Here is a 21,052-nt window from a genome sequence, read left to right as displayed (position 1 = left end):
TTTTAAGTGCCCCTTATAATATGGAAAATACGTTATACAGAAGAAAAGAATATATGGCGATATATATCGTTACCCCACATGCTTCAAATTATACCGCGATATGGCTTTTAGACCATATCGCCCAGCCCTAGTTGCAGATGTGCTTGCGAATGCTGTGGAAACTACACATTCTGCCTGGAGGATGTGAAGATGTGTGCACAGCTGGTGCACTGAAGTGTAGTGACTGTGGAGACAAGCTGAGTTTACGACACAGAACTCTGTAAAGAGTGTTGTGTTTACACTTTGATAACAACATTTTCATGACTCTAACAATGACTGAACTCTACAACACCTACACCCCAAGCAAACTGAGCGTTCTGTGAATTTGAGAATCTTGATACATCCACATAATCCAAGAAACTAAAGATCCAGACATCTTTGTTCTTCATGACAAGAAATAAAACCGTCACAACAGGAAAATCTCTATCTTAAAGGCTATTGTGTCTGATATTACCAATTTGTTAAATCCTCTGCCTATAAAAATCTCTCTATGTTTAGGGATAGGGATTGTGGAAACTTTGAGACCGGATTGAACCCACTAAGCAAGCACTGGGTGTGGTTTACTTTGTTGGGGGTTTCCATCTTGCATTTTGTACTGCAGTGCAACTTGAACTCGGTTAGCTTTTGTGAGCCCTTTATTTGTTTGCCTCTCTCCCCTTTTATTCTAACTTATCTCTCATTCATACAGGTAATGACCTCTTCCTGGTAGCAGTCCACGAGCTGGGACACGCCCTGGGCTTAGAGCATTCCAACAATCCTCTAGCCATCATGGCTCCCTTCTACCAGTGGATGGAAACTGAGAACTTCCAGTTGCCAGAGGATGACCGGCGGGGGATACAACAGATCTATGGTAGGAGTTTATTTTTCATCCTCACACGTATCTTTTAAATGATGCAGACATGAAATCTTATTCTTGATATTAAATTGTGACCAGTTATCCACTCAGTTTAAAGTATTGTGTCTGTGACTTCCTGAAGGTCCTCCTGACAGCAGTCCCACCCAGGCCTTGCCTACAGTTGCACCACGTCGCCCAGAGCCCAGACCACCTCAAACACCTCCTCGGCAACCTGATAGGCCCAGGACCACCGAAAGGCCAGATCATTATGGACCCAATATCTGTGAGGGAAACTTTGACACTGTTGCTATGCTCCGAGGAGAGATGTTTGTCTTCAAGGTAAATGGTTTGCGGATTAAGAAATTGAGAGTCTTTGTAAAGTGGTGAACATTAAATTCAATTAAATTCAATTTTATGCATATAACGCCAAATCATAGCAGCTGCTTCAGGGTGCTTCATTAAGCAATACATGGAAAAGTTCTGCCACCATGAGTTTATTTCCAAGTATGACCTTCCTTGGAAATTAAGTCATCTTCCAGGAAAGGAGCTTTCATGACAACTCCACCGTTTCAATATATTAGTTATTATTTTCCTGAGAAACGAGTTACGACAAATGGCGTGTACGCAGCCAACAAGGGGTCTGTTTTCAATCAGGTGCTTGTGGATTGTAAACCCACGGAGCTGGTGTTCTTTTATGAGACTGAGAACAGTTAAAAGGGTTTGAGGGTTGGTCAGGTGTTTAAAGAGCCTCTGGGCCCACACAAAACATTAGCTGCGGCAGCAGTTAGATATTAACTGAGTCTTAACCTTTATGAGATTTGTCTTGTAGATGCTAGTATTTAAACTGATCGTGTTATTGGCTGCAGCTCCTCTCTCATTATTTATTATATGGGTATTTTGATATTATTTAATCAGCTTTTCCAGTACTTTTTCACTGTGCAGGTGCTGTGTGTTCAATTGAATTTATTGAACTTTCAGCAGCAAGTAGGGCTCCATTTCCTCCCATCCATTTCAGATCTTCTTTTTTCTGGCGTTGGTTTATACATAGTGCAGCTCTGCAAAGATAAGTAATTACGTGTTTCCATGGGAGAGGCCAGAAAAGGTGTCCAGTGTTGATAGCATTGACTAGTGAAGAGAGCTGCAGATATTATACTGAGTGGGGCAGGGGACATGCAGGCTTTACTTTAAAGAAGCCTCAGTTTCACCTCCAGAAATGTTGCTCTGCTGTTTTGACGTCTGACATTGAACTGAAGCATTAGGGCTCACAGCAGCTGTAGATAGCAAACTTGATCTGGGGTGTTTGCAGAGCTGAAAAAACACACAGATGTGAATATTTCTTGCTTGTGGGATCTTTCATTTGCTTTGTAGTCCACACAGCAGACCACTGCACCCCCCCTCCCTCCCCAAGTACTCAGATCAGTCTATGAATAGCTCCTGTCTTGGACTCTTAAGTGTGTGCGACACTGACCAGTCATTACACACTCTGAAATCTGACTGGCTGGACATATGCTACACATGGTCAAGCAGTTATATTTGTACTCTTGGGTTTCATCGCAGACGTTAATGTCTGTCTTCATGGGTTTCATTAACGTCATGAGACATTATTATTCATTGTCCAAAATTAACCAGTTCTTAATGAGCTTCAAAAATAGAAATTACCTGATCAGAGCAAATGCAGACAAAAAGCAATAAATATATATTCATGGTTAGATTAATGCATGTGGTTATATCAAGGTTTGTTGATTTTGAGCTGTAATTATCATTTATTCAAATTTCTCTCTATCACTCCTCCCCAGCTTGGCCTGAAAGTTAATTGCAAGGTTGTAATATTATAATACAGTCGTCTTTATTTCTTCATTTTTAGCCGAGGACAGTGTGGCTTTATGCGTGGAAACATTTGTCTGTCGGTCAGCTTTCGTCCAAATTCAAATAAATTATATGACATTGGTTTTCTCTGCTATTATTCTGCACAGACAAAATTGCTCCCTGAATGAGTAGGAGTAATTCGGAGCACACCAGTTCCACTCTTTTCTCTATGGAGTCCTGTTCATTAAAGGAAAAAAGGTGCTGTCATTCTTCAGGAAAAGTTTCTTTCTTTTGTCCACTTCACAGCAGAAGGTCTCGACATAAAGAGAGCCAGCACACTGAGCAGTTCTCAGTAATGAAACTCCCACACTGAGATCTGCTCTAATATGGTTAATTCTGTAGGAAAGGAGCTGTCCGACCAGACAAACGGTTGAGCATCCAGTTGGATTCAGCCCTGTTCTGTCTCACTCACCAACACATCTCCAGTGTGTTCTGTTCTGTGCCGCGCCGTGCTGTCTGCGAGTGTGTCCTGCATGAAGGACAAAACTAGCAGTGCTTGCCAGAAAGAAGCAGCACCCAGCATTTTACTGTTATAGCATCCAGGACAAACAGGGCTACTGACTCACCAGTTATGAATGAGTCGAGGGGCTGCTGGTTAAACTCTGTCTGCTGCTTGTTTGCAGTAGATATGAGTGTTCACTAACCAAAGTGTCATGAAGGGTAAAAATATGCATTTTCTTTTTCTTTGTTTTGTGTCACTGACGTGACGAACAAACACCACAGTTCTTTATTAAAGTGCATCTCATGGCAGACTGATCAACAGAGAGACTGCAGTGAGGGAACATGATAAAACCAGCAGAGCAGAGACTGACTATTATTAGCCTGCTAGTGTTCTGCTATTGTTAGTTTATTGTACATTCTGGACTAATTATCCTGCAGAGCTCAGTTTGCTTGGCATAGAGGACAAAAAAGCAACAGTGTATGTGACCTCAGCTGGGGTGACTGCATGGATGACTTGAGAAAATATTTCTTATTGTGTCTTTTTGCATGTTCTCTGAATAGAATTGTTTTTAAAGCTAAGGATGTGATATGAAGCTTTTCCCCTCCTGCACTCCTGTCATCGATTTACTTCGCAGTCATTGTATTTCCTTGAGTCTCAGCTAGGAGCGAGTTCTTAAAACTAACTGAAAAGATAAGAAACTAAGCCAAACTTTCGTACTGTGTCCCCTCAGGGCCGCTGGTTCTGGCGTGTGCGTAGGAACAGGGTTCTGGATAACTACCCCATGCCAATCGGTCACTTTTGGAGGGGTCTCCCTGGCGACATTGATGCTGCATATGAGAGACATGATGGCAGGTTCGTCTTCTTTAAAGGTAAGCAGATAATACTGGTGCACATACCGATGGATGCATGCTTCCTATTCTGTAAATGATGACTATGATGACTTGTCTTGCACACTCATGCTGTTACTATTCTTACATGTATTCTCTTTTTGTAAAGGATTTATGTCACCTTGATACCAAATATGAGAAGTCAAATGGGATTAATTCAGTTTATTGCTTAGTAACTGTAAAGAAAAATGCATATTAGTGGATGTAAGCTTGCAGTTTTCAGCCTCCAACAATCAGTGGAAACAGCGGAGATGACTGATTAGATTTTGGTAAAAAGAGGTCAAAGGTCAGGGTCCCTTTGACCGCACATCCATCCCAATCACGAATGTGCTAATGAATGACTGGAGGAATTTATTTATTTATTTAATTTGGCACAACCATTCACTTAGACTCAAGGCTGAACTGATCAGATTGTAGAGGTCAAAGGTTAAGGTCAAAATTCATAATAAAAGAATTCATGCATTGGCATTTATAACAAGGCATCCAGGCTTGAGAAAGTAATTCCAGGTTATGCAGTTTAAAAAATAAAAAGATAAAAGTTAGATAAAGAAGATAAGCGATGTGAGATAAACACATCTGTATCTAGTGTGTAGGTCCAGGTGTTATCATAAATCAGTCTGTCTTGCTAATGTCAAAGTTGAAATATTCTATTTGTTTCACCTTTATAGATCAGGTATTTACTTTTTCTGGACATATGGACCATAAATATATCTCACATAAACATGTGCACTCTCGTGCATAGAAAACAAAAAAACCCTCACATCTGGTTTCTTTTTTACAACCCGAGTACAGTTTCAATCCATCATATGAGCAGTAAAACTGACTGCAGCTTTTTCTATCTTCTACAGATAATGTTGAAGATATCCTTAGTCCCACTTCCTTAAGAAAGCAACAGTACATAATGTGTTCACCATGCTGAGTATTAATCTTTTTTAGAACAGCTCATTATTTTGGCACAGACTCTGAGAGCAGCTTGTCTTTTACAACAGCGAATAAAGTTGAATGAAAAAAGAAGAACTCGGCTGCTTGATTCTGGGTGCTTCAGGCTTTCAGGCAGCTGTTGATAATGAGGAGAATGATGTCATCGGCAAGACTCTGCATGACATTTGGCGAGAAGCCATTAAGCAAAGGAAGAGTGAGACAAAGGAAGAGGAAAGAGGGAGGGAAGAAAGGAAACTGGCAGAGTATAAGATTAAGGGGGACAAGCACAACAATAGGATGCCTATTATGAACACCTGTATTTAAACCCATCGCATCAGTCAATGCATTTACTTTCTCTGGTGGTGACTAAAGCAATCACTCATCACTGTTGTGCACAAGTTCTTGCAGACTTGTGAAATAGAGTTTTCAATCATGGGCCAAGAAACAAGCACAGCTTCAGGCACAACCAGCTGATCTTAAGACAAGCCCACATCAGCTGATACCATTCAACACCTCCAAAATCCAAACCTCATATCGCCTGCGCTCTTTATGGTGCATCTGCAAGCCACTTCTCAACCCACCTCAACTCAATCCTAAGTTTTCATGATACTTTGACTCAGTGACATATCTTTGTGATTAATGAGCAATATTATGTGCTACTACTTTGAATTGAAATACTAAAACAGGTTTCACTTAAATTGTGTGTCAATGCTGATGAATTTTGTGGCTCCAGCTAAGACATGTTTTGTTATAAACTCTGGATTATAGTAGTCTCGACCGTTGTAGCTACAAATAATGGCCCAAAAGGATTTTCTTCCTTTGGTGATTTTGGGATCTGAAATGTGGTTTTGAGTAATAGTTATGGCAACTGTTTTAATTCAGACACCAAATATTAACAGTGTACATGTTTTTACATTAGCAATAAACTGAACTGTTTTTTGTTTATTATTTTATATCCAAACTAGAAACTAGAAGCACAGAAAAGCCAACCTGACAAATCAAACTAAAGCACAATGGAGACAGTAAAGAAACCCTGACACACAGTCTAGAGATCTGCTCATGCAGAAAAATTGCTGTTTCTACCGCTCCACCAGCCCTTCAATCAACCTGTAAGGCTCCTGGGTATATTTTTTCATCACTGCCCAATTTCTACATTCGAGCTCATCGCTTAAGCCAAAACACAAAGTCTTACGATATTCTGCTGTTGTACAAATATCCTGCATCTGTGCATTCTCTGAAATACAGTAATACATGGATGAATTGATGTTTGTATTGTACTGATTTACTGTAGTGTACTGTAAAGTAAATCTTTACTGTAAGCCAGTTGCACAGCTGTTGTGTTACCCAGAGGTTTCCCTGCTGCTCTGGTCCAAAACAAGGCCAGCTGTAATAGAAACAACATTCATCCCTGTAGAAAAAGATTTCCAGGGGAAAAAAAGGCATCGGATTTTTATGTCACTGAAGTGCTCTGGCATTGCCTTGAAAAGCTGTGGAGTAAGTCATGGGATTTTACATGAGGGCTGTGCACCGCAGGAACCCTGGGAAGCATTGCGTCAACCTCTTGTACTATCCAGATGCTGAGTGTAGAGCTTTCTTTTTAAATGAGGAGCAAGGGGCCAGAAGTGGGTGGATGGATGGGCGGGTGAGGGAAAGGCAGAACGAAGCCAAAAGGAGATGTAATGGTGAAACACAGTCCCCCTGTCAGATACTGTGAGAAACAATAAAACGTTGCCTTCAGCAACAAAATGTGCTTTAGCCTGACATGAGACAAGCCACTCCTTGTGCATAATTACAGGCCAAACCCAAACTCTGTAATCAGGGATGTCGTACTCACTTCTGCTGAGTTTTTTTTTGATTGCTTGCCAATAATCCATTATTGCATTCTTATTATTTACAAGTGTGTGTAAATGCTGGCTTGGTTTGTGGGACTGTTCTTATCCGTAATTGCTAGCAAATTAAACATGTGTGCACGAGCATTCTCGAAGGTTTATGATGTGTGGGTAACCATATATATGTCATATACAATGTGATTGTGTGTGGTAACATTTTCCATATAAGGGTAAGAGTGGATAGGGGAATGCTCCAATGTATACATCAGAAAGCATCACATAAAATTTCTCTCCTCTCCTCAGGAAACAGATTCTGGCTTTTCAGAGAGGCTAACCTGGAACCAGGCTACCCACTTGAGCTAGTCGATTATGGTATAGATATTCCCTACGACCGAATAGATACAGCCATCTGGTGGGAGCCATCCGGCTACACTTACTTCTTTCAAGGAGACAGGTAATATAGCCCTATACTCTGTCTGAGTGACACTGAACTGTGAGTATATTGCATTAAAAGGATATCAGTAGTTTGGTTGCTTTTGGCAAGTTCTTGCAGGGTCACTTGACAAATCAAATGTTTAATCTAAGGAGTGTTAAACACAATAGGGTCGTGTTTATCACTGTGTAGCATCTCCTTTGTTTAACAACAGTCCACAAATGTGTGGGAACCGACGTTTACAGACTCATGAGAGACCGCTTGCTGAAATTTTCAGAGAGGAATATCGTCCCACTCTTGTGTGACGTGGGATATGAGCTGCTCAACAGTCCTGGGCCTTCTGTGTTGTACTGTTGGTTTCATGATGTGCCAAACGTTTTTAGCTGGTGACTGCAGGCAGCCCAGTTCAACACCCAGACACTTCTACTACAAAACCTCCCTTTGTAAGAGATGCAGTATGCAGTTTAACATTGTCTTCTTGAAATATAGAATTTCTTCCCTTAAAAAACAAAAAAAGGGCATCTGGTGGGAACATTTGTTTCTGTAAAAACTGTAGAAAACTTTCAGTGCTAATGGTGCCTTTTGATGCCTTTAGAGGCTCTCCTGGTACACAGTCATGTTACCAATCTGTTGTCCGTTAGCCTAATTAGTTGCTTCACCTGTTTTTTCTTAGTCCTACTTGCATTTCCAGCCCTTTGTTGCTCTCGCTGCATTTTTTCCGAGATATATTAATGTCCTCAAATTCAAAATTAGCTTTTTCATGAAACAGTGAAATGTGTCAATTTAAGAATTTGATACTTTGTGTTCTGTTGTTAATAAAATTAGTGTTTATGAGCAAATTATTGCATTCTGTTTTTATTGAGGGCAGCAATGTCTTGAAAAACCTAGTGATCAACTTGCACTCGTCCCAGCTACAAAGGTCAACAGCAATTTGTTGATTGGTCCAGCTTTGTTCCAGACTGGAATATCTCACCAGTTAGATGCTAAATTGCTACGACATCTAGTACAGACCGTCATGCTCCATAAATGATGAATCTTACTCATTTTGGCAGTCCACAGACTTTTCCTCTGTCACTATCATGATATCAGTATCATGATTGTAGTGAATTCACTCTCATCCTGGCTGATGTGAGATGGATTTCAGACATTGACTCCCTAGATTTTATGACCAAATACCAGCAGAAATAAAACTGTAAGAACAGCCTTTTTTTCACTCATCTGTTTTTATTCTATATAGAATAAAAATCTACTCCTTTTGGAAATCATGTTTCAGTTACTCAGAAGCCATCCATAAACCTTGTTGTGAGCTGATTGATGTAGGAACTATTTTTAACTGAACTACAGCCCGTAACCGTACCACTGTGCAGAAAAGCTCATGTCAAACATACTTTATTTTCACTACCATGAAGTGAGTGGTTTGACTTTGGTGCATGAAAATACACGCCCTGAAGGTTTATGTGTACAGAACGCTCACAGCATATTAACTCACAGAACTACAAGTATTCTGTGGAAGCGGTACTGTGATATGCACTCTGTGCAGACCCAGCATGTAGTGTACTGAGGAAGACGTCTGCTCTGTTCTTGTTTAGACAGTTGATAAACAGTATCAACCTTCTCCCGCTTTCTGTCTTCAGGTACTGGCGCTTCAACGAGCAGTCTCGCTCAGCTGACAGAGGCTACCCGAAGTCAATCAGTGTCTGGGGAACGTCAGTGCCCTCTAATCCCAAGGGGGCCTTCCTCAGCGATGATGGAGGTGAGCGGTGTGGTTTCTGTGTATGTGTTTGTGTTTGGAAAGGGGAGAAGAGGGTCTGTGGCAGACTGAGACATGCCTGAAACAAAGAATCAGGGTGTGGTCAGTCATCAGGAGATGGGGGAGGGTGTGGGTGTGATTTTGAACTGACATGTGAAATGCTTCTGGCTTTACTGTGCATTATTGGAGAGGAGTGATTCAGTGTCTTGACTCCTAGGGACGCAAATTTATAGTTTATGAGTTTCATGTAATTGAATTATTTTGAATTCTATTCTTGTCAATTTGAATTATTTTTTGCTCACTATTTGTTTAACTTGGTAGCTGACTTCTATTAAGAGTTGTTGTGCACACTCTTGTTGAGATAATTTATGAAATCACTGATTTCATAAAACGTGCTGTCTTTAGTGGCTGTTCTTCAGTTGAATGGTGTTCAAAAGCAACATCAATTCATAAATAATAGATGAAAACTAGACCAAAACTGCATACTTTTATAGCATACAGTTTGTACTTCCACCTCTTTGTTGATTAAGAGAGTGCAAACAGGGATTCTTCATCTGATTGCCTCATTGAAGTCCCTCAGCTTGTTAGTTTTATTGATTTTAATACTATAATAATCCAAAAAAGGTGATTTTGAGCTTTGCTATGATTGGATTTATTGAACATTCTGGGTGGGGAGTTCTTTTTCTTTGCAGATATGTTAGAAATAAGCAATTATTGGACTGACAGTAGCCACTTGAGTAATTTTAATTGCCTCAACTGAACACAGAGAGAATTTAGAGTAAAATATTGAAGTTATTAAAGCAACAGTTTGACTTTTTGATAAATATATTAATCTTATTTTTTTGCCAAGAGGCTCAATATAATTTAGATTTTTTTTTTTAAATGATCATGTTAGCGTAGCTCAGTATAAACCTTCAAATTATGGAGAAACCACCTACTTCTCTCTAATGGGGAACAAATACAGACTGTTATTCTCTCTAAGATGTACAAATATCTTGTTTAATCACGTACAGCTGTCAGTTATCTGGTAACTCTTTAAAGATCTCTCAAAAACTCTAATTATTCTTTTAGTCATGCTTTAACATTCTTTGTGGGCTCATGTTTTCTCCATTTATATTTCAGCATACACCTACTTCTATAAGGGTTCCAAGTACTGGAAGTTTGACAACCACCGTATGAAAAGTGAACCGGGCTATCCAAAATCCATCCTGAGAGATTTCATGGGCTGCAGCGTGGACCTGGATCCCGACAGAGACACGGACACAGACTCGGGCCGCAAATACCCAGACGTAAGCCGCCCGCCATTTAACCCCGACGCAGGACGTGACGGCGACAAGGGCAAAGACCGGGACGGAACAGATCGCGGGGGAACAGACAAAGACAAAGGCTCAGACGGTGACAAAGATCAAGACTCTCGCGAGGGACGTGAGGAGAAGACCAATGAGGTGGATGTGGTACTGAAGGTGGACGACAGCCAAGAGCGGACCATGAGCATCCTGATGGTAACCATCCCACTGGTCCTGGTGCTGTGCATCCTGGGACTGATCTATGCCATCATCAACACGCTGCAGAGCAAAGGGGCACCACGCCTGCTGGTGCACTGCAAACGCTCACTTCAGGACTGGGTCTGACCCCTGATGTTAGGTCTTTGAACGCTGAACTTGATTTAAACCTTAGATGCCCCCTCCTCCTCTAATCTAGCCCTCTTCCCAGTGATCCATCTGTCTCCAGTCTCTGTGCTCAGTGGCTCCTGCAGCTCTGTGGTAGTAGATCCATGCAAATACTGTAATGATACATACACACAAACTAGACGCGAGCGTAACTTATGTCTTACATTTTCAAACACACACACAGACACACACCTCTCTAACCTCCTCCTGTCTCCCATGGTGCTCTACAATGCAGTGACTGTAGTCTATTTATATGAGAGAAGTTTGCACATAGTTTTGTTCTTTTTGTTTTGGTTCATTTTATGTGACTTTTTTGTTGTTGTTGTTATTATTACTTCTAAAGCAGGAAGGCCGGTCTATTCTCTCTCACATCTCTGCTCCGCCCTCCTCCTTCCCCTAATCTCCGTAGGGGCTTTTTCCTCGCTAATAACCTGACATCAGCTTATGCTATCTCAGTTGCCACAAAAGGAAGAAATTTAAAGCATTAAAAAGATTTGTAGACAGGCCACAGTGCTTCAAGTGGGGTCCAGAAGGGTTCTTTCCTTCCTCTCATCAGCTCCGTGTTTCTTGTCTTTCCTTTTCTCTGCAGGAGAATCTGTGAAGAGGTGTCTTGGGACCTGCAACGAGCTCAGATATTATTCTCTTTGACTCTTGTTGATGGTGATTAGGGTGTGATTGTAAGTCTGAAGGTTAATTCAGAGTTCAGATTGTTAGTCAGAGGAGGGCAGGTTTGTTTTTAAACCATTAAATCTTATTGTTGCAGTCTCTCCTATTTATGTTAATAATAACTCTGCATTCACTGTGAGATCTGAGAAGGTTACATGTATATCAGTCAAACAGGGTTTAAACAAACAAGATAATAAAGCCAGAGCTGTGCGGCTATTACATACTTTTAATTTCTTGTAACCTTCTGGTGAACATATTATTTATTTAGACAATGCAAAGTAGTGAAAAAAGACATTTTGCTAGGTATATGATACAGTAGCCTAAGACTGACAATTGGCTGTTTAACTTCATTGACAAACAAATCGATGCACTCTGCAGACACCCAGTGTTGCTCTGTCTATGTCTATATCCACTTTTGTCTCCGGAAAAGATTTAGTTTTCCAGTCCGGCAGCTATAAAAGCTTTTAAGCTTTTCAACCTCACTCATGTTTTTTATGCCAGTAGACAGAATTAACTAGCAACACAGTCACATAATTCTATAGATAATTCTAGATAGAAACACTGGCACTGCAAATAAATTAACCCTTTAAGGTCAGATGACTAATGCCTTCCATATCTTGTGTTCACACTGATGGACAGTAGGTCTGCCTTCTTTCTTTCCCTTATTTGGAAGCTTGTCTTGTTAAAGAGCTCTCTGGCTGAAAGGATAAATAGACTATAAAGGGGACCTCTTCCTTTAGTTCTCAACTGTGGGGCTAATTCTCAGAGATCCTCTTTTATGTCAAAAATAAGACCTGTCCTTTGTGCCGTGAAGGAGACGGACTAATAGTTAATGAACAAAGTCAGCTCACTGTGAAATAACACAGGAGGGAGAGCATCTGGGTGTGCGAGAGACATAAAAGGGGGAAACAAAGCTAAGGCTGTTACAGAGCATTCACGGAGTGCAGCTCGTCTACCATGCAGTACATAATGCATCTTTTACTGCTAGTATTTTTTAAAGAGACTTCTGGGATGATATGCAGTCTTACTGTAAGCACCAGGGTGGGCTCAGGCCATGAGGGCTTATGTGAACACAGACTAATCCTCCTCATCAAATAACAGCAGGTGTGCGCAAATGCCGTTAACCTCTAAACTAAACTTTGACCTTACTGAGTCAAAACAGTCGGCTTTCGTTTCATCTCTCAAGAAGGCATGCACAGAAAATTGCCTCTTTATTACACGGAGTTCTCAGTCTTTGTCAGTGCATTCAGACACACACTGGAAAATTGGTGTAAAACGGTGACTACGCTGATAAAGAGTCATGAAAGGCTAAAACCAGGTGTGGTGACCTTTTAAAGTCAACATTTTTCTTAATGGCAGCAATTTATCTCATCGTGATGAGTTTATGCCTGAAGATAAGGCATAAAATGAGTGTGTGAGTGAAAGTGTTTAGAAGTTTGATTTCAGACATAAATTGGAGGAAGGTTTATCTGAAGTAGCATTTAGAACTAAGCTGCCACTCTGACCTGGGGGGTGGGGGGTTGGCTCAGCTCACCCAGCTCAGGTTACACAAATGGGGAGGGTATCGAGAGTCTGAATTTCTTGCAGCTGAGAAAAGGAAAGGGGGAAGGAGGACTGAGGGAACACGCCTGACCTCGGCTCCCTGAGCTTGCAAAGTTTAGATCTCAGGAATAAGGAAGGGTGGGAAGAAGGAGGAGACAAAGAGAAGAGGGAGAGAGAGTTGGCAACAACCCATGTGACCCAGATTCCCTTGCAAGTTCAGCAGCAGTGCTGGCCAAAGAGGAAACTTTCGCTTAGAGTAGGTGACAGGCCTCGTTTAAGAAAGCTTGTCAAAGTGTTTCACTTGTAGTTTTGTATAAGCACATGCATGCTTTAGAGCCTCCTTATTGGCAGCATTCATACTTATTTTCCATGGATCCAGTGCTCATGTCAGTGCAGGTGCAAAGCCATTTCTGCCTCGGTGCCTTTTAATAAAGCCCACATTTCCACAGGTGAAGAATCAAATATTCTAAAAGATTTTAAATAGTAGTTGGGGTCATTTCTGTGTTGCGGATATTATGGCAGACAGTCATGGGAGAATTTTTCTGTAGAGCATTGTCATATCCAAAACAATGTTTGGTGCCAGCTTTTTGCAGTTCTTGTCATTTTTTGGCTGAAATACATTAAACTTCTAAACTGGACACCAGCACTCTGTCCATGGATAAAGGTGTAAGTGCATTGGCCTAACCTGATACTGCTGTTCTGCTAGGCCTCCCACTAAGAGAAGATAGGGCAAAGTGAGAAACCTAAGTAGTCAGACCTGAAGTTAACAGGATACCCATACTGAAAGGAGGAAAAGGAAGAGCAAACTCAGCCGTCACCAGAAGTCTGGAGATTGATCTGAGGCAGGTCGATAGCAGTTGCCAGGAAACGGTGTCCCGTGTCCATCCCTCATCTCCTCATCATGAAGCTTTTGTGGGGAAGGAGGGGTTGGCGGACGCAGCTAATCAGCTTTAAAAGCACTCCCTCCCCCTCTCCTCTACTGTCCTGCTCTTCCATTTGGTCCTTCAGGCACATCAATGAGCGTTCAGACAGCCCAGCGTCTGGACAGGCTCAGAAAGTGCCTACTCATTGCGCTAGACACCCAGTTGTTTATGGAGTTCTTCTTTATTAAGCCTCCTATTCTCCTCTATAACCTCCAAACAGAGAGCCCACAGGGAGTTAACCACTTCAAAGCTAAAGTAACCACTTCAAAAGTCTGAAAGAGAGGTCCAGTGCACCTGAGTTTGCCTCACGCAGAAACACAGTTTTGGTGATTCAGCAGTTTGAGCGATTTTCTGTGAGGGGACACTGGCGGGTTTAATACAGTTTATTTGTCTCAGGACACCAAGCAGAAGAGAAGTATTGAAAGGTTAGGAAAGAGATCTGTAAGATTGAGTGATGCCTGTTTGTGTGCATGTAGAGGTGTTGAGTTAATCAGCCCTCCTCTCTATAAGCTAGGCCTGTGTTCTGACTGTAAATCTCCCACACGCCACGTCTCTCCACGCTCGGCCCAGCCCTCAAAGCCCGAGGGGATCATAATAAAAACAATGGCCTTCTCTCTCACTCTCTTTGTCCTCCCCCTATTTTCTGTCTCTCTAATACATACACACTAACACATTATTGTCACACACAACAAAGCTTGCTAGTAGATCCACCTACTTGTTCAGCAACTTTTAACATGATTTGCTTTGATTTTTGTTGATGTCACATTCAGATTCAAAGCTTGCAAAAGCTGAAGTTCATTTTGAAGTGCATACCCTTAATGCAAATTTTAGGTAAGGTTAGGATATGCTGATCTCAGTCTGAGCTTTCATCTCTCTCAGGATGTGTTTCTGTAAAGACTGCACGTTAAGCATTTCTCATTCAACCCTGATGTTTTGTTCTTTTTAATGAACATCTGTTAAAATCTCCACAATCGGTCTGAAGCCAGGTTGTATTGTAGCCGTGTCTTCTCTCTCCACACAGTGTGCTTTTTAGCTTGCAGCTTCCCACTGTCACAGTGTATCTCTGCACTGCCTAATCACTGCAAACTTCAAAAAGTCGTTGCATCAGCCCTGTGCAAAACCCAAACTCTAGGAGAAAAAACAGATTAATAAATAACGAACTAAAAAAGATTAAAACAAAATCTGTTGGACTTGACAGACTGTTTTCCTGTTTCAGTTTGTCTTGGGTTAACTTTGTGGCTTACAGTGACCCCAGCCAAGGGGATTGTGGGTTGTCCAGATGCTTCTCTCTTTTCCCAGAGTGCATCTCAGCTTGCTCTCTGAGCCCATCCACTCTGAAACCACTCATCTGAAATCACCACTCGGCAAACCCGACCGCTCAGCTCGGGAATGAAACAAAAACAGCACCTGACAAATGACTTTCAGCATCCGTCTGCAGCGGATCAGCTCTCGTCGTGCTTCAAACAGACACTGAAACTGTTGAGTAACTTAGGAAAACTGTTTCCATCCACTAACTGCAGCTACTATAGAGAAGAGTATATTTTGAAGGATTCAGTCACTTCTGTGCTGACCATCGATAATGAACCATGGCATCTCACAGCATCTCTTTTCATTACTGCCGGAGTAATGTTTCAGTGATTTTCTGAAAAAAAGAAAGGAAAAAAAAAAACAAACAGAAAAAAAACCCTTCAACCCTGCGTGGGACTAGATGGAAAAAAAAACTGTTTGTCTTTGATCATTTGTCTTATTTTGATTTGATTTGTGCATATTTTTCTCTCCAAACTTGATTTGTTTCTGTTAATAACATTCCAATTATTTTAATTTTGGGGGGTTTGGTTGTGTTTTTATTTTCTTTAGAAAATGTAAGATTTTATACATTTGTGTTGTGTGTTCACCTCTAGTAGAGTGTGTTAACAAGCCATGCTGGACATGTACACATTAAAATTTTCCTCTGAAAATATACAAATTTGTGTCTTTGTTCAGTTTGTGTAGTGACTGCGGCAGCACAACCTACAATCCTGCACAACTGCATACAGTACACACACCCTCTACTTTCTTCCTGCGGTGAGGTCACTGTCCATAGGGCCTTGCTTCCTGTCTCACACGGGACAGGCAGCACAACGGCCTTATGGACCCAGGGAAGGGAGGATGAGAGAGGGGAGGGGGGCATGGCAGATTGCCAGGAAACCATGTGAGCAAGAAGGAAGTTAGCAAGCAGTTTTTAGAGGCCTTATGAAGCAGCACAGGCAATGTTGTCATCACACAGAGAGGAAATTTCATTGTTCAAAGCACCACAACACAAACAGCAGAACTGCAGCCTGACAGCAAACTTTAATGAGATATTTCTGTGCAAGCAAGTTGTCTGCAAGACTAAATAAAGTGACACCTACTCTCATTCATGCAGGTGTAATTGCCCCAAATTCTTGCTACACTCAGAAAATAAAGCACCTTATTGTACCTTTAGGGTTACAAAAGTTTGCCACAGAAGCGGTACTCCCTAAAGGATTGCCATTGTACCTAATGGCAACTTCCAGAGCTGAAAAATAAAACCAACTGTCAAAATCTGCAGTTTCTGGCATTTGACTTGAGTCAGTCCCAACAGACTAAAACACCCAACTAAACAGTATCAAATAGCAAGTTTACGGCCTGTTACAAAGAACATTTGACCTGTATGGATAGTTTCCTACTTTATATCAAATGTGCTATCAACCTTTTGCTATCAACAGTACATTCAATGATGATTAACTTCTTTGTAACTGCTTTGATTAACAGGTGTCCCAAAGCAACGAGCTGTACAATAACTTATTGACTATTTGATGGCCCATTGGGAGTTTTTTAAAGGGGAGGTTTGTACTTCAGACAGGGCTGGACCGGGACAAAAGATCAGCCCGGGCATTTTGACTAGAGACCGGCCCACCAGGTATTAAAGCCATAATGACTTTTAATGAAAACAAACGCTGTTGTGACAGTGATGCACAGTCTTGTTGGTATATATATGATTTCTGTACATTTTACATCAGATAAAAACTTTGGTTGTAAGATTCAGATAATTATTTATTAAAAGCTAGAAATTTTAAATGAGAAAAAGAAAGAAAAGTATTTATTTGTGCCCCCCTTTTCCCTACATGGACCCCTGGCAAGACTTTGCTAGACCCGCCCCTGCACAGTTACCAGCTGTCAGCTACGTAGAAACAGGATCCTGGTGTTATTTGTCTCTCAGAAACAGTTCATAACTTCCCTTCAACTCATTCATGTCACCTAAAAGGTAAACCTGTTTCTCCATCACCTGTTCAGCTCTGATGATTCAGTAAGGACATCTCCTGGTTTCATCTTCATGTTTCCCTCTCACCACATATCCAAACCGACATCATGACCAGCAGCTTTTACAGTTGTGGCTCCAGCAAACATCAGCTGATACTAGAAATTAATATTAAAAAAATTCTAACAACAGCTGATCGAGCTTAAATGTGCTGCTGTTGTTTAGCGCGACATCCACTGGTTTCCTCTTTCTGGCGCAAAGTGGGCAATAAACAAACAAGAGAGAAAAGCCGATCAGCTGATCATTGATCAGTTTCATGATTGAAGTAGCAACAGGAGAGGGAGGGGAGAGAATGAGAGAAGAAGAGGCAGCTGACAGCGTAAACACACAGAATAACTCCAGCTTTGTGTCTTTTTCATTCTAGCTGAAGTTCGGGACAAACTGTGTTCCTTTTCAGCTCAATACGAACTGCATAATATTTTCTCTGAGTATGGACATTCCTTTTTTACCGGATGGTTGGCAACTCTACTAACCTAATGAATCAAGTTCACTATCAGTAACATCATAGCACCCAGTAAAAAGTCAGCACAACAAAATTAAACTACACCTAAACTTGGTTTACATCTGACCCAGACAGACTGCAGGTCATAACTTCTTACTTGAAGTTCAGTTCACCTGATACTCGGACTGGCAGCCACCTCGGGTCTCTGCTCCTCCTGCCTCCCCTTTCCCTCAACCAGCTCCGCCATATCCACCACCAAACAACTGAGTTATTTTTACATTTTACACATGGACTAGCATCTGGCCAATCCATGACTTTTCGTTGTTTATGCCGTTTGAAAAAAGAAGAAGAAGAAAAAAAAAGACAAAGGCCTATAAAAACGAAAAATCCCCATCGGCCCACCAGGCAAATGCCCGGTATGCCCGATGGCCAGTCCAGCTATGTTCGTACCCTTAACATGACATACTATTTTAACTCTTGTACTTCTAACAAACTACAAGTGTAGGAACCTTTTTGTCATAATTTTGTACCTTAATGTACAAAAAAAAGAGAACCTACTAAAACAGGTAAGTATTTATTCATTCAAACACGAATGAAGTGTTACTGAAATGGGACACTCTTCTCAATTAAAGTTTTATTTATCTCACATCTGTACATAAGAATTTAACCTGACCAATCGACATATTTGCTGTGTTAATTTCTGCACCATTGTGCTTCCAGCATACACAATAGAGCTTACAGTATGCATGAATAAACAAGAAAGCTATAAATTCTAAAAATCGAAGAGTAAATTTGAAATTTTACTAAATTTCTTCTTGGATTTGAAGTTTCTTTAGTTATTTTATCCTAAAATATTGAAGACGTGTCACGGTTGATGCTGGCCAACCATGGGGGTGTGAGGAAGGAGGACCCAAATGCTGGACTCTTTAATGAAGACAGTGCGTTTATTTACAGTGAAGTAAATAACCAGCACACCCCGTGCGTGCTGTCCTCTTCTGCTCCATGCTCCTCCTGCAGGGAAACAACAGCCGTCAAACACAACTCCCGCGGGCCTGCGCGACACTACACTAGACACACACTAACTTGGAGTGTAACTCAATGATCCCGCGTCAAGGAGCTCTCAGCTACACCCCTATGTAGCTCCCCCGACGAACCAGATCAGCTGCAGGTGTGTGAGGTCCTTAGGCGTGGCCAGCCACCTGGCAGGACACACCCACCAGGCATGAAGACTCCTGTAGACCAGTGCTCAGCACACACACACATCCACACACACGAACAAACCCACAAACCAGGAAGTCGAGGAACATCAGCACCAAAAATACATATGTCCATCACTCCTCAGGGACCCTGGGTCGCTCAGTAAGCAGTGTAAATAGGCTATTCAGCTTTCAGTACTGGGTAACGTACATGTGCATTTTCATACTTGAAAAATGACACAGATTGACGTCCTGATCGGTTAGTCAAGGAGGTGTTAGTCAAGATGTTTCAGGTGAACACTGTGTCTCATACAGTAATCCAGAGTGAAAAATCTATCCAACTGTTGGATGTAATGTTACAAATGTGTAAAGATGACATTAAATCCTAAAGGATATAACCAATAAATCACCAAAATATATATCAACATTAGTGTGTATTGTTTGCTTCCCTGTCCTATTATTCTGCACCTGTTTTTCCCTCCTTTGTTGATATAGGCTGTGTTTTCTCCTTAGTGCCATTGTCCACGTACTCAGCACTCCATAGCATAGCACAGTTTCCTCGTAATAGGCTTCTATGACCTTGTTTTCTTGTTATTATTATTATTATTATTATTATTGATTTTCTTCCTCTGTCTGTTTTTTCTGCTTTAGCATGCCAGCCAACTGACTAGTTGTGTAGCAAACCTTGATATCCTAATGGACCTATTCTGTGACAGATGTTATTTTCCCTGGTCTCCTGAGTTGGGCAGAGTAATTTTTTTCTGTGTGAAATGTTTAAAAAAGAAAGGTCACAAATGGGTCCTTTAATTTGTGAAAATGCCAACAAATTCAGTGGAGATGAACACTAGTCTCTACTTTTAAATGGTATATCTACTGAAGTTATCAAACACTCAGACACGCCAGCAGAAAATCAAACAAAAAGTTCCTTTGCACACCCAGACCACAGTGGCTTCATTTGCAGTCATTCTGGCCGCCTGACCGATGCAAAGCTGTAACCGTGTGTGAGAATACAATGTAGTTAGATGTGACAGCCACACTCTTTTCATCGTCAGCTCGCTTCCACAAAGTCTGTGTGATGTCCGATTGCGCCTACATGAAAGCAGAGCGAGTCACTGTCAAAGTGAGGTTATAGGTTGCTCCATCTACTGCACGCTGGATCCAGCAGAACACTCTTTCTTGTGTGCTCCATGTGTCAAAGAGCAACTGTGGAAAAGACTCGGGCCTGATTCATGTGTAAAATCAACTCATTTCAATGCTGAGTGAAATATCTGGCTCTCTAGCTGGTTGTAAGGTCCCTTTTGGTTTTGGAGCATTTTTGATGCATGTTGATCACTGCCTTTAAAAAACAAGGTTGTGGGCAAAGCAAGCTGAAACATATTTTAAAAAATGTGAATAATTTAGTAAGACATCACTTTGTAAACAAGCAGCTTTATTTGTGCATGTCCCGTGTGTACATCATATTTGAGTGTGGCTTGCTTTCTGCTGTGTTTACATGCTTTTAATGCTTTCCTGCTGCGTACATAAAGTCCAAGGATTGCTTGTTAAATCTGTCTGCCACAGTTATCACCTGGTACACCCTGCGGAGTGTCGTAATTACTTACAGTCATCTCTTTCCGCCAGGTGGAAATGTAACTTTCCTTCAGGCCCATGAGACACACATGCTTAAAGGACAGGAACTTAATCAGTAACAGCTACAGTTACTGGCTCTGCTGCAGGAGTCTGACGGTGGTGCCACCTGTTTAAGAGGACTTTTACTGGCATACACCTGTTGGGCATCCTGATCACATTGGCTCATCTGTGTGTCACTGGGCTTTAACAGATTCAAATGTAGTTTATAATTTCAATTATATATTATTTTCCTTAAAGAAAAGGAACATCGATGCTAAAGCAAACTTTTCACAGGGAAAAAAAGCACATTTTCAGCAGCATGACAGGTAAGTGTTTTTTAAGCTTATGCGTAAGTTCCGTGAGGAAGATCTGTAATCACTCTGCCTGCTTTCCTGGGTGTTGGGCTACTTTTCTTTTCTTTACATCACTAACACTTTCCCAAGTTGTCAGTCTCAATACTAACATGTAGTCCAATCACCTTCTCACCTGCCTTGTTTGAGCCGATCAGCCTCTGCTTCGCATGGTTTAAATCTATGCTCTCTGCCATTCACCCTTTCCAACTCTCTTTTATGAAATCCACCTCCTCCTCATCTTCCCCTCAGACACCTCAGCCCGAGCTCTACTTAAGCCTCAGTCTTCATCTTCACCACCACCAGCGTCTAGACTCTGGAGGGGGATTCGGTT

At 41.4% G+C, this 21,052-nt stretch overlaps 1 protein-coding gene across 2 annotated transcripts in view; it reads left to right on the top strand.

Annotated features, from left to right (window-relative positions):
• Positions 1-15,767, top strand: part of mmp15b (matrix metallopeptidase 15b) — a 33,648-nt gene extending 17,881 nt beyond the window's left edge. For both annotated transcript variants that reach the window (XM_082548337.1, XM_082548338.1), the window contains exons 5-10: positions 728-889; positions 1,017-1,213; positions 3,913-4,051; positions 7,123-7,273; positions 8,887-9,005; positions 10,125-15,767. In XM_082548337.1, the coding sequence (XP_082404463.1) occupies positions 728-889; positions 1,017-1,213; positions 3,913-4,051; positions 7,123-7,273; positions 8,887-9,005; positions 10,125-10,633 (1,277 nt within the window). In that variant the 3' untranslated portion in view covers positions 10,634-15,767. The remainder of the gene's footprint in view (positions 1-727; positions 890-1,016; positions 1,214-3,912; positions 4,052-7,122; positions 7,274-8,886; positions 9,006-10,124) is intronic.
• Positions 15,768-21,052: the final 5,285 nt, after the last annotated feature.

This window comes from Aulonocara stuartgranti (genome assembly GCF_965226115.1).
Source record: "Aulonocara stuartgranti genome assembly, chromosome: 1".
Classification (NCBI taxonomy): domain Eukaryota; kingdom Metazoa; phylum Chordata; class Actinopteri; order Cichliformes; family Cichlidae; genus Aulonocara; species Aulonocara stuartgranti.
The sequence above is the reverse complement of the archived record's forward strand: the minus strand, read 5'-3'. Positions and strand labels throughout refer to the sequence as shown.